We start from the raw sequence: 13196 nt of genomic DNA, 5'->3' as shown, positions 1-13196 counted from the left end.
GAGCAGTTTCAGTTTGTGCTCTCGTCAGAACTGTGAAACAAGAAAGAACACAATCAACACAAAGAGAAAAGCTTAGCTGGTTGTTTCCAGAACACTGGCATTGCAACTGGTGTCTGTACAGCAATGAGAGAAGCACTTATCTACTAGTCTGCAGTACACACTTTCCAGTTCCGACTAAAAAGAGTCATTTCACCTTGCCTGTTTCTACACCCTGCAAATGAGACTAGCAGGAAAGAGCCAGACACCAATGCATTTTCCCACACTAATGCCCACCGCCAGCGAGACTATTTGGATGCACCCAGTCACTGCAACAAGGATGGACATGGCTTGCCATTCAGTCATGCACCACTTGGTAGTCAAAGTTGAGGACCCCGTCCCCTGGTGAAGAGACGCAGCAGACACCATGCACGGCTACACAATAGAAATAATGCTGGTCCCAAATGCCTGGCAGTCTCAATTTATGCTCCAGCCAGAAAAGAAATGACAGTGCTGCAAGAAGAGACATCGGTCACTACACAATGGCTGCTCAGCAACAGCCTCCAATTTGAGATCTACAGCCAGGGCACACCGGCACATCTTGTCTTTGGAGAGACAAGTGTCAATGTCTAGTGACAAGCACGGGAAGCTGAACTCTGAGCACTCTCGGAGATCGATCGCATGCCACTAAGCTGCATGCTAAGATGCATGTTGTAAAACACTTAATAGTTTGCAGCAGAGCTAGCTTGCATTCAGAACAGAAAGCCAGGCTAGTTAAAAGCGAATCGCACTTTTGAACAGGAATGGAATACTGTAATGGGTGTGCATGCAAACACATGCACATATTTGACACAGCACTGCATGCTTTCACTGCTCACTCTACTGCACCGCATTATAAAGCCCCAAGAGCTCTATGCAAAGTGTGGGGAATGGCATACAAGCTTCTTTCAAGCTCTTCAAATACTGGTGTTCAATCCCCGCAAACAGAACCTGTGGTCAGCAGATGCCAGAGGCTAAGCCAAGTTTGTCTAGAAGCTAGTTCCTGTAATCCAATTTGTCCGTCATCAAAATACAGTTGAGCCCGCTTATAACGAACATAAGCGACACGCGGCGTCCGTTCGTTATATCCCGAAGTTCGTAGTAAGTGGACCACAGATTTAAAAGCAGTTGCTTGTCAAAACACAAATTTTTTTCTTTGAGAAAAAGTCCGTTATGGACGTCTGTTTGCAGCGCAGATCCGATGAGGGAGGTTTCCAGTTTATTTAAAGCAGAAGCGTGCTCTTCGCCAAGGCCCTTGGCATAGGAAAGTTGCCCGAGGCCCTCTATTGCTACAGGTGTGCTTATGAGTGCTGGCTCCGAAGTTTCTTCCTTATCCGATTCCTCCGAGTCACTCTCATCCCGCATTTCAGAAACGATGCACTCAACCGCGCACGGTTCCGCGGTGTCGACATCGTCATCGAGAGAAATAAAATCATTCCAACCAATGTCATGACCCCCCATGTTGGAGTCGACGACGCGCTGCCAGAAATCGCCGCCGGGATGGTCATCTTCCGAAGCATCAGGCTTGGCAACAGGCACTCAACGAAGGCGGCCTTGCGCTGAAGCAGTTCCGCTCGGCAGTGGCCGTCACCTCCGCCTAGGCCGCTTTCATCATTTCTGCTGCTGAATACAATGGAAACGGGCACGGTGTTCCTGTCTGCCATCCTGATTTACAACCAGGGCCAGAGATTTGAACGAAGCCAACGAAACGCCCGCACCGCAACAAGAGAGAAAAGTGCGCGGAGGGGTAGACGTGCAACGCATACAGGCAGCAATCAAGCCAATCAAGCTATAGATACAGACGCACAGCGCCAGCAGAGAGACCAATGAGGGGCATCTGTGAGCGTCAGTGCAGCCACCTCTTGGCTTCCACGGAAGGCCTGCTTCACGGAGCGTGGCCTTCGTGATCGGCGCCGGTGGCGCGGTTGGTTTCCGAGGCCACGCGCGGATTTGCAAGAGAGTGAGGAGAGGGAAGTGGAGTTGCGAGGAGGGGCGGGAGGGCGATCTTGGAAGAGGCGTCGGCGGGGAAAGGGTAGCTCGCTTGAGAGCGGCACCAAACGGGGCGGGCAGTTCGCCTGCGATGAGGCTCGGCCCGAAAACATACCACGCGCCAGGCGCACAAAGGGGTTGGAGGCAGGTTATCTCGCATCACGGCACTGGGCTTACGCCGTCCGTTCGCTGTAAACGATCAGCAGGGCTTAATGGCGTTCGTTATACGTGTGATTTTGTGCCATTGAAACAATGTATAGTTTGACGGTCACGCAGGTCTTGTTCGTTATAAGTGAAAGTTCGTCTTAAGTGGGGCCGTTATATGTGGACTTGACTGTAAAATTATTTCGAGTTTCCTCAATTCTATAGCAGGAGAAAACACAGGACAATGGATCACAGTTGGTGAATTAGTGAACAAACAGGTGAACGGTGCTATGAGAGTGCCCAGAACACAGTTCAACAAAAAGATTGCAACTGCATTTTAAATGACAACCACTTCCACATGCTGTCATTTTGCTGCCTGTCTAGGAATGTGTACAACATGATGCAGCGATGACAAAAAGAGGCAGCTTGCATCGATGAAGTTCACTGCTGCCCTGTGCCTGCCCCCTTCCCCGCACTCACCACGAGGCCCGGCAGCACCAGGTGCAAAGGGGTGCCCCTGCGACGGGTGCAAGGGTGCTGCAAAAGGAGCGGGTCCCATCGCTGGAGGGGGGGCTCCCCCCAGCAGCAACTGCTGGAAGGCCAGTGGGTGCAGGCCCTGGGCCAGGGCCTGCTGCAGCATCTCAACTGAAGAAGGGGCCCGGGGATTGCCACCACCCACACCCTTGAGTGGTACACCGGCTGCAAAGTTTGCAAACGACAGCACAGTGCAAAGTGTATAAGAAGCAGTGCCGAGTATGTGAAGAACATCGGTGAAGCAGACTCCTTTTAAGATGAATGCGATACAGCAAAAAAGATTTCTGGTCCCGTCAAGCTCGTCTAAACAGAAGCGCCCCTAAAAAGTTGCTAGGCGTGCGTGTCCAAACATGTTACATTAAACCATGAATAAAATATAGCCTTTCAGAGGGGATAACTGCCAACAAAGCATTTAAAGCACTATGGATGAAGTGAGCTGAAGACAGCATGAAACACGCTCACATTATCCTACTTGCAAGCAGCACTGTCTCTTTTTTCAGTCTTTTCCTCACTGTAGCCCCATAGCGACTGCTATTTGTGTGCGCTTTTCTTCTTCCAATTTTTGCTTTTCATCCCACCCCGACCACTGCGAAGGTGCCCAGAAAGGTAGCCACAAGCCATCTCACCTCGTCTTCAACATAGCTGCTACTAGCTCCACCAGTTGGCATACCATGCACCTTTCCAAACCCTGCTGATATCTGCCCATCTCTGCAGGATGTCACGTTAGATGAAAATACAGCACCAGAGTTTTTAAGCCCCCAAGTCGACGAGCGGGTGCGCTTAGCACGTACGCGACTTTAGTCTGTGGGAGGCAAAGAGAGCATGATGCAGAGATCCAATGACGTCGGATCTCATCTTTACGAATTCACGTGCAGCAATGCCCATCAGATACTTACCGTGAGTGCGGGCAGGGGCCATGGCTGGTGGTGGGGGAGCAGCAGCCGGTGCGGCAGCCATGGCAGCAGCTGCAGCGCCCGCAGGGGTGGTCCTCATCATGCCGGGCAGCTTGAGGGCGGGGTGTCCCTGCTGCTGCCTCACCAGGCCACCCAGCACACCGGGAGGGGCGGCAGCCGCCCTGTGCTGCTGCTGCAGCAGGCGCTGCTGTTGTTCCAGTAGCTTGGCCATCATGTCCACATCTCCAGCACCACGCATCAGACTGCCCGCAGCTGTAGGCCCACAAGAATGGGGGGGGGGGGGGTCATAACACTATTCTACTGCTTGCGTCACACTCAAGGTTAAAAGGTGCCACACAAGAGTGGCACAGGTACAAGAGAGTTTCAATACAAGCTGGTCTGAACAATTATTATCAGAGCATTACCACAAGCCTTTTGAAGCAAGTGCAGTGCCAAATTTTGAGCAGATGCTTCATACGATGCCACCTTGCTGCTACAAAATATATCTGAGGTGGCATACTGCTACGTGCCACTGTAAGCAGGCGGCCACCTGCCCACTGTGTTGTGGACAACCTGCTTTCCACTGGCTACCAACAGACTGCAGTCGCCATTTCCACTTGCACCAACCCTTCTAATGAGTTAGCATTAACAACAAATGTCAACTTATCTTCTGGTTTGCCTCGACTCCCCAAACAAAAGAGTTCACGAGCATAGCACAGCAAAACCCAAATATTAGTCCCCTGCTCGGGCAACTGCTGCATTTTCGGCTGCTGGAGCTGTATTTATGCGCAGCAGCATTGGCATAACTTGTCTGAAAGTAATTTGTAACAATGGCGAACATGCGTGAAATCTGTTTGGAGCAATCAGCACAACATTCCCACCACTGCAAAATGGGCCAGCAATATTCTAGATGCAGACATAGTAGAAGTGGAGGGCGAAAAAAAATCTTGGAGGCCAACTACATTCAACTGTCATTCTTAGAGCCCCAGAATCAATTTTTTTTTCCTTTTTTGGTAGGTTGATGCTTTTAGAGTGAAAAAAAAAAGGGGAATGTTTGTCTCAACTCCACCACCAAGTATTCAAGCCTCCTCTGGTCACGAAGTCCTTTGTCTTCACACAGTTTGTAGATCCCAGAGGCCAGGCTACAGTGTCATTCAAAGAAAAAAATACACTGGATGCACCACAGCTGGCTTGAGAAAATTGTGGGTGGTTGCAATACCTGTACCTTTCTAGCTTATCACGAAGTCCTTTGTCTTCACACAGTTTGTAGATCCCAGAGGCCAGGCTACAGTGTCATTCAAAGAAAAAAATACACTGGATGCACCACAGCTGGCTTGAGAAAATTGTGGGTGGTTGCAATACCTGTACCTTTCTAGCTTATGATAGTTTATGTCTAGTGAACAAATGCATTACTGGAATGCGGTAATCAATACAAAGCAGCTTCAATTTGCCCTCCGCCCAAATAACTTCCACGACTAATCTGAACTACAGAACCGGACTTTTTCAGACTGCACCTCTGCACATTTTCATCTACTCAAGCTCCACTGGCTGACAACAAACTGCCAGCTCCTACCACGCATGCGCAGTTCACGTTAGTGGCATATGGCGGCAACTATCAAGCATACACACATTTCACGGGTTCTTCCAATAAACCGAAGGTGCGCACACATTGGGTGCTGTCTGCTGTTTGCACGACAAAGCCTCGTCACGAGGCTTCACTACATTTTCGTTTCATTTTCTTCAAGAGGCGTTACTTGATAATTCAACCTTTGGGTAATTTGGGCACTTCTGTTTTTTTAACGGTGATGCGGGTCTTAAAATGCAAAAAAAGCCTCGAATAAGTCCCTTTTCTAAAAATAACATTTTCGGCATGATTATGCATTCACCCTTCTATGTTAAAAACAACCAAGCCTTATTTCAGCGATCATAAAAAACTATCGAGAAAGGCGAGAAGAATCCAAAGTTCGCAACGCGCGCTCCTTTCCTGCTCGTCCACTCGCAGTCATTTTGGTCTCTTCCTCCACTAAGTTCCTTCCTCCAAAATGACTCTGGTCACACAGTGCGTTCCCATCGCTGCTGCACGGTTGCTCAAGTCAATAATTTCACCTGAATGTATTTCTTATTTTGGTTTCTGTTGCGCACTGCTATTTCGAGTCTTCACGTAACAAAAACCTGGATGTAACGAAAAATTGTGGGCTCCTTTCAATATCCTTATATTCATATTGAACTAATGATCAAGTACTGCCATCGCCATGGCTTTATTTGAAATCCACAAATTTTCTCAATTCCTAATGATGGTTTATGGGGGTTTTTAACGTCCCACAGCGACTCAGGCTGAGAGACGCCGTAGTGAAGGGCTCCGGAAATTTTGACCACCTGGGTTTCTTTAACGTGCACTGAGCTACACATCGCACATCCTGCACATCGCAGCCTCGGGTAGTTTGCCATATTTTCAGTTGGCATATTCAGAATGCAAAGAGAGTTTTGAAAATGGGAAGGACATGTCACCATTACCGAGAAATATCGCAGAGAGGCTACCAACCGTTGATCTTTCATTATCATCATCAGCCTGACTACACCTACTGCAGGGTAAAGGCCCCTCCCATGTCTCTTGCCAGTTGCACCCACCCTATGCCTGCAAACTTCCTAATCACATCCGCCCACCTAACCTTCTGCTGCCCCCTGCTACGTGCCTTCTCTTGGAATCCATTCAGATACTCAAAGGACCAGCAGTTATCTTGCCTTCGCATTACATGCCCTACCCAAGCCAATTTCTTCCTCTTGATTTGGACCAGGATTGTCAAACTTCAAATGCAATTTCCTCTGCTTTCTTTTTTGTTGTCAAGTGCCTTTGCCTTGCAGAAGTTATGTTTGCATGTTTCTTATTACTGCCACATTGTTTCTTATCCCAACTTTGTTATTCATTCATGATTTACAGTAAAACCTCGTTATAGCAAACAAGTAAAAAATCGTAAAATAATTCGCTATAGACTAAATTCGTAATATAAAATTTCGCCAGAAACACGATCAACAGCGACGCAATTTAGTCACTGAAGGGACAACAATTCTGGCGAACCTTAATAGAAAAACGACGTTTTTCCAGGTTTTGCCGGCGTTTCGAAGGAGCTCGCAACTGTTCCGAAGACCGCAAAAAACCAAGCGCCAGTTTGGTTGGCTTCCCCGCACAGCATCGCAAACGCAGGTTGTGCCGACTAGAATGGCTTCCCCGCAACACAGCCGTGTCGCGTGGAAAGCGGTCGGTTAGAGCGAAAGCTATCGCAGTCTTCGTCACCTTCGCAACAGCCGATGTGAGCAGCGCAGGATTGTTACTGCAAGCTTACAACCACCTGCGCTGCTACTTTCATTGCATTGTCGACGCATGTCAGAGGCGTGAACACGTGCCGACTGCCGGACTGCAGCGCTACATGCCGCTGGTGGCAAGTGCAAGATGCGCGCCGCGAACGCTTGCCGCATCACCGCCAGTCACTTGTGCAGTGCGGCGAAGCATGCCATCCGAACAGGCACAATTTGGCACTGGAGAGTTCCGATATACAGTTAAACCTGGATATAACGAAGTTGAAAAAAGCTCCCGATTTTTCGTTACATGCAGGTTTTCGTTACATGCAGGTTTCGCGTGAAGGCTCGTCAATTGTTTTTATGACGTGACACGACTGTTCTTACGTCGCCGCGCACGTGGAAGTGCGTGGCGCGAAACGACTGCACCATGTGTCTGCGCATAGGCGACTTGGTGTAGAGAGAGGAACTCGAGCGAGAGACAGCGGGAATCATCGTGCCTGCGTGCTCTGCCGAAGCGCGATTGGTGGCCCCGAGAGGGACCGTTGAAAAAAAAAGCTTCCAAAGGAGCTTTGAGAGAAGAGGAGAGGCGGCGTTATTTTACACTGAAAAATTGCGTAATTGCTGCCTGCTTCTTCGGCACAAGTGCAGGCAGGACACGCCGCTCCAAAGAAGCTAAATCATGTAGAGCTCCTTCATCGTCGCGCGAGCCGATGAAACGGCGCATAACGTCCATTGCGTTCATCACCTCCTTTGCAGTAGGCACGTCACACGGATCTGCATCGCAAGCACCATCATCACGATCATCTTGCACGCTTTCAGCCAGTGCTGCATCAGTCATTTCCTCTGTAGCCACGGCGGCGTTGTCGGCAAACAAAAAGTCATCCAGTTCAACGTCGTCGGGTACACCACCGTTAGTGCGTAGCTCGTTCCACGCTTCGGCCACATCGGACGGAGTAGAAACGTCTTCCTCGTCATCGGCACCAGCCTGTGCGTTTCTTGCTACTATTCCGGCCTTTAAAAAGCAATTCCTAATAACTTCTGCCCTGACCTCTTGCCAGGAGGCAGCAAGCATCTCGACTGCTTCATAAATATCAATCTTCATCTCCCGTTCCAGCCGGATGTCGAGAAGAATCTTCTGGATTAGTCGGCGTCGGTAACAGCATTTAAAACTGTTAATGACCCCTTTGTCAAGGGGTTGTATTAGGGACGTGCAGTTGGCCGGGAAGTAGTGCAGTTCGATGTTCGAGAGCTGCAGGCCTTCGACGTGGTGCGCCGAGCAATTATCCAGCAGTAGGCAAACTTGACGGCCTTGCCGCTTGACGTCCTGGTTAAATTCCGTTAACCATTCTGAAAATATTGGCCGAGTCATCGACGCCTTGGAGTTCGCCACATACTTGACGGGCATACGCTTCGTTCCCTTAAAACACCTGGGACGGGCACTTTTGCCGACAACCAGCGGGACTCGCTTGTCTGTGCCGTCGAGGTTGGCGCACAGCAGAATCGTTATGCGGAGCTTGCTCTGCTTTCCGCCGCGGCAGTCATCGCCTTTTAGTGCTAGCGTGCGGCCCGGAAGCATTTGATAAAATAGAGCTGTCTCGTCGGCATTGTAGACATCGGCCGCCTCGAAGCGACTCAGTATTCCAGGCAGCTTGTCAGCCACCCATGAAGCAGCAGCATCGCTGTCTGCGGAGGCAGAATCGCCGCTGATTACTCTCCCGACGACACCGTGTCGGCTCTTGAATCCCTGCAGCCACCCGTTGCTTGCCTTGAAATCGTCATGGCCCAAGATACACGCAAAGTCCTTTGCCTTCTGTTGCAGAATCACGCCACTAATGGGCACATTTCTGGCTCGCGTGTCCAAAAACCACGTGAACACTGCCTTGTCCACATCAGCATATGTCGACGTCTTCAGGCTTTTTTTCTTCGAGCTTGTTCCCGACTCCACTGCGTTTCTGATGTTGTGTTCCGCACTCAAAATCGTTGATAGGGTGCTCGCTGGAATGCTGAAACGGGCGGCAATGTCCTTCTTCTTCTCGCCCGCGGCGACTGCATTTAAAATTGCAAGTTTGTCTTCGAAAGACAAAACTTTTCGTTTTCTGGCAGTAGAACTAGCAGAACTCATCATGACCAACCGACGACGCAGTTACAAGCGGAGACGCACGACTACACGCCGACGGCAGGCCTAGCACCTCCAAAACAAGTCAAACGAACCAGCACGAGAGCACAGCTGACACGCACAGACGCAGGACAAACGCAAAATGGCGAATGCAACGCGTCGTCCCGTCGGTCTCATCCTCCTTTCCCCCCTCCACTTCCTTCGCCCTGGTAGTGAAAGAACCGGCCATCAGCGTTGCTTTTAAAGTGAATTCTTGCACATAACTGTGTCTAAGCCATTGAAACATATGGAAATCACAAAATAAAAATGCTTTTTTTCAAATCCATACATAAAAAATGCAACAAAAGAAATCAACCGCCGCTACAAACGCCACCTGGTGCCACGCTACACAAGCAAAGCCTGAACAGGCTGCTACGTTGGGCACGGGGCGGCGCTAGCCGCGCGCTAACCGTCGCTATCATCATCATCGCTAAGTTCGCTTGGTCGCGGTGATCCCAGGCGTTCGTGTAGCTGTTGGCTCCATACAATACTAATATTCACTAATATAGTGCATTTATTTGGTCGAATTTTCCTTAAAAGTGCAAAAAGTAATGACTGATCAGCTTTGCGAGTTCTTACATCAAGGTTAACTGCCGCAACGTTTTCGTTACATCGAGGTCGAAAATACATGGGCTTCAATGGGGGCGGCGTTAGGGAATTCAAAAATTTCGTTAAATCCAGGAATTCGTTACATAGAGGTTCGTTACATCCAGGTTTAACTGTATTCGTTTCATGGCCAACCGTGTTCGATATATAAAGTAGAAATTGCATGCGTTTGTCAAAAATATTTACGAAGAGTTCGATACAGGCAACAATACGTAATATCCGTGTTCGTTATACCGAGGCTTGACTGTATATGACTTTCTAAGCATTTCCTTAGCTTTAGGATGTACAGTGGAGCTTTGGAAACGACTGCACATTTTTAAAACTAGCTTCGCTAATGAAGGAATTACAATAATGGCCTGTAAGAAAGGATTTATTTGGAATACATTAGTTTGCCATATTTTCAGTTCCAGACAAGATTTAAAATCTGAATGTATATTTGGAATCAGCATTGAAAGATATACCTGCATGCCATGTTTCAGCAAGATATGACGAAAAATAAAGGCAGAATGAGAGTCTTGAAATTTTTTAAGTTCAAATTAATTAGATTTTACGACCCATAAGTCAGGTGCTTATTCATGGATTACACTTTGTAACTCATTTTGCATGACCACATCACAAGTAACCAGCAGGCTGTCTAATCAAGCAGCATAAATTTTGTGCAACTTCAATTGTTTTTGTATGGTGCCGAGTCAGCTTACTTTTCAGTTTTGAGTTGCAAAGACTGCACCATTTCGAACAAAAAAAAAAAAGGCGGACTCTTGTCATCTTTTTCCTTTTTTTTAAATACATACTCCAAAGATTTTAAGTTCGATATTCTACGCTGTTTATTCCTCATATTCTATTTGCTTAGTATCCAAAAATTTTGATACTAGCACACACCCAGTTACAAGAGATGCCCTAGTGGAGGCCTCGGGATCAATTGTGACCACATCGGGTCATCCACCGACATTGCTAAGAAGAATGACATTTTCACATCTCGCCTGAACAGATATGCAGCCATTGGAGCCCAGATTCAATCCTGCAACACAGATTGGTGAAGGTGCAGCATCTGCAATCACAGGCTCAGTAGTTAGGGTGCACGGCTACTGGGGAGTACCTGGGTTCGAATCCGGACTGTGGCGGCCGCATTCTGATGAAGGCCAAGCTCAAAAGCTTGAGGCACTGGTGCGATGTCAGTGCATGTTAAAGATCCCTAGGTAGTCCAAATTATTCTGCAGCCCTCCAGGACCTACCTCTTTCTCATTTTCCTTTCACTTCCACCTTCCTGGTTTGGGTGTCCACAGAGATCAGAGACAATTACTGTGCCGTTTCCTTTTCTCAAAAAACAATTTTCATTTTCATAAAAGCACACTCACCCTGCTGCTGCTGTTGCTGCTGGATCTGTTTCAGGTTTTTTGTGTCACAGGTAGCTGGTGGTGGTGGAGCAGCTTGGTTGCCCTTGATGATAGCCCGGCCAATGGTGGGGGCACGGGAAGCAGTGCCATTGCCCATCCGATGCTGCTGCTGTTGGTGCTGCCGAGATGCAACATCAGCGGAGGCTTCCCCATTAGCCTTGGGGCCACCTTTTTCTGAGGCTGAGAAAAATAGAGAGACCAAGGTTCATGACTTAACAAGCCAACGTAACAGTGGATGAGAATATCAAGATTGCCATTGCTCCCCAATTTTGGGCACCTGTGGCATTCTACTGCAATTATGTGTATCGAAACTGCGGCGCACTAACATTTGTGCAGTCTGCATTTCAGTAGAAGAATACAAAAAGAAGCAATCCACGCACACTGCCGATACAGTAAAAGCTCCATAATTTGACTCTTACTAATTCGAAAATCCAGATAATTCGAACTGCCAGCTCAGTCCTGGTCAGCACCAATACAAGTCTATGGCATTGCACGCTTGTTAAATTCAGACACTGCAGGTATCGCACCGGTTAATTCGAAGACTCCTGAGGGGAGGCCGCATCCAGATATGACTGGTACAGCAAGAGGTAGTCGAAATGGCCCTACTTATAATCTGAATTCTATGCTGCAGAGTCGCTCGCACACACCTCTGACTTGTGCTCAATGGCAGGCGTGACAACAAACTGATGGCCCCGCTTCTGAGAACAGTTCAACTGTTTAGTTTCTATTTCACTTCACTAAGCTTCGTGCCAGCCGATGACTCAACCAGCCAGCATCAGCCAGCCAACTGAGGCCAGCTGCATGCAGTTTCAAACCCTGATTGGTGAGTTGCTGGGGTTTTCTTCCCCTCCTTTTTTCTCGCCTCTTCGGCACTGCTGAGAGTTTCCCATCGCTTCCAGCTGTGTGGTTCCGTCCTTCCATTGCACCGAAACTGTGCGCTGTCACGTACTGTTTGCTGTTTGTGCAGCAAAGCCTCATCACACGCAACAGTGCGGCTTAGAAGGGTGAGTGACTCAGTACAGGTGAAGCTCACCCGCGTTGCACCGTGAAGGGTGCCAGGAAGGCTCTTACGATTTTGCAGCAGCTCTGATTCGATGCTCCCGACAATATGCATGCAATAAAGCATTGATGTAAACGTGAAACAGTCACTGCCGCACTGTTCCCATTTCAAAAGCAAGCAGTTGCCCAGTCTGTCCCTTCAAAAATTCAGTGATGCAATCAGTTCTTCGAATTATTGATGACCCCCAAAAAACTACTTTCGGACAATTCGAACATTCTTTAAGATTCCATAAAGTTCGAATTATGAGCTTTTAATGCAATCTGTTGACAGAGAAAAAGCACTAACATTGAGAATACAAAAGACCACTTTACATTATGCCAGCATATGCAGCAGTGTGTACCGTAAGTGGACATTAGTTAGGGCTAGGTTTTGCAAAAATGGCATAAATTGCTTTCCAAAATAACTCTCACTGTGACGCACAAGCGGCAATGTGGTACATGTATCCTTTCAGGCATTGCATGCCTATTCAGTGCTACTGCCATTGGCCCATTCCAGCACCTTACTGCAACTAGTATTGCCCAAACTGACACAAATAAGCTCCCATCAACCATATGAGTTTCCTTGCAGAAGCAGTGCTTCAACTCTCAGACCCCATGCCGACCTCGACTGAGCTCCTCAACAAGAAAAGTAGTTCTGCACCACTGAACATAACAGCTCCCCAGAACTTTACCCTACTTCTGCACTTGCACTGCCTATAGTGTAGAGTGAACGTTTCTTTGCATGATTAAGTCTGATATGTCTTCAGAATCCCACAATAACGATTACAACACACACACAGTGAAGTGAAGCGTGCACGCCAATAGGAACACAATACTAAGAAGGATGAGACCTGTTGCGCATGCAGTGTGTTGGTTGGTTTATGGTGCTTAACGTCCCAAAGTGACTCAGGCTATGAGTGATGCCATAGTGGAGGGCTCCCGAGGGTCTTTAATGCACACCGACATCACACACTGCGCGGGCTTCTAGCGTTTTGCCTCATCTAGATGAGACCGCTGTGGCCGGGATTGAACTGTCGTTCAAGTCAGCAGCTGAGCACTATAACCATCAAGCCACTGCGGCAGATACGCACGCAGTGTGTGAATGTTTTCTCTGCCTTGTGCTCTCGTGAG

At 48.3% G+C, this 13196-nt stretch overlaps 1 protein-coding gene across 6 annotated transcripts in view; it reads right to left on the bottom strand.

The window, feature by feature from the left end:
* The window catches only part of LOC144120647 (uncharacterized), a 48555-nt gene that overhangs the window by 3488 nt on the left and 31871 nt on the right, over positions 1–13196 (bottom strand). For 3 of the 6 annotated variants that reach the window (XM_077653265.1, XM_077653267.1, XM_077653269.1), the window contains 3 exons: positions 10989–11201; positions 3579–3848; positions 2629–2847 (listed from right to left, as the gene is read on the bottom strand). In XM_077653265.1, the coding sequence (XP_077509391.1) occupies positions 2629–2847; positions 3579–3848; positions 10989–11201 (702 nt within the window). Of the gene's footprint in view, positions 1–2628; positions 2848–3578; positions 3849–10988; positions 11208–13196 lie in introns of all 6 variants that reach the window. The other 3 variants (XM_077653264.1, XM_077653266.1, XM_077653268.1) reach the window with 1 other exon arrangement.

The sequence above is a fragment of the Amblyomma americanum genome, chromosome 2 (genome assembly GCF_052857255.1).
Source record: "Amblyomma americanum isolate KBUSLIRL-KWMA chromosome 2, ASM5285725v1, whole genome shotgun sequence".
In the NCBI taxonomy this organism is placed as follows: domain Eukaryota; kingdom Metazoa; phylum Arthropoda; class Arachnida; order Ixodida; family Ixodidae; genus Amblyomma; species Amblyomma americanum.
Note: the sequence above shows the minus strand (reverse complement) of the source record. Positions and strands in the feature narration are given on the sequence as shown.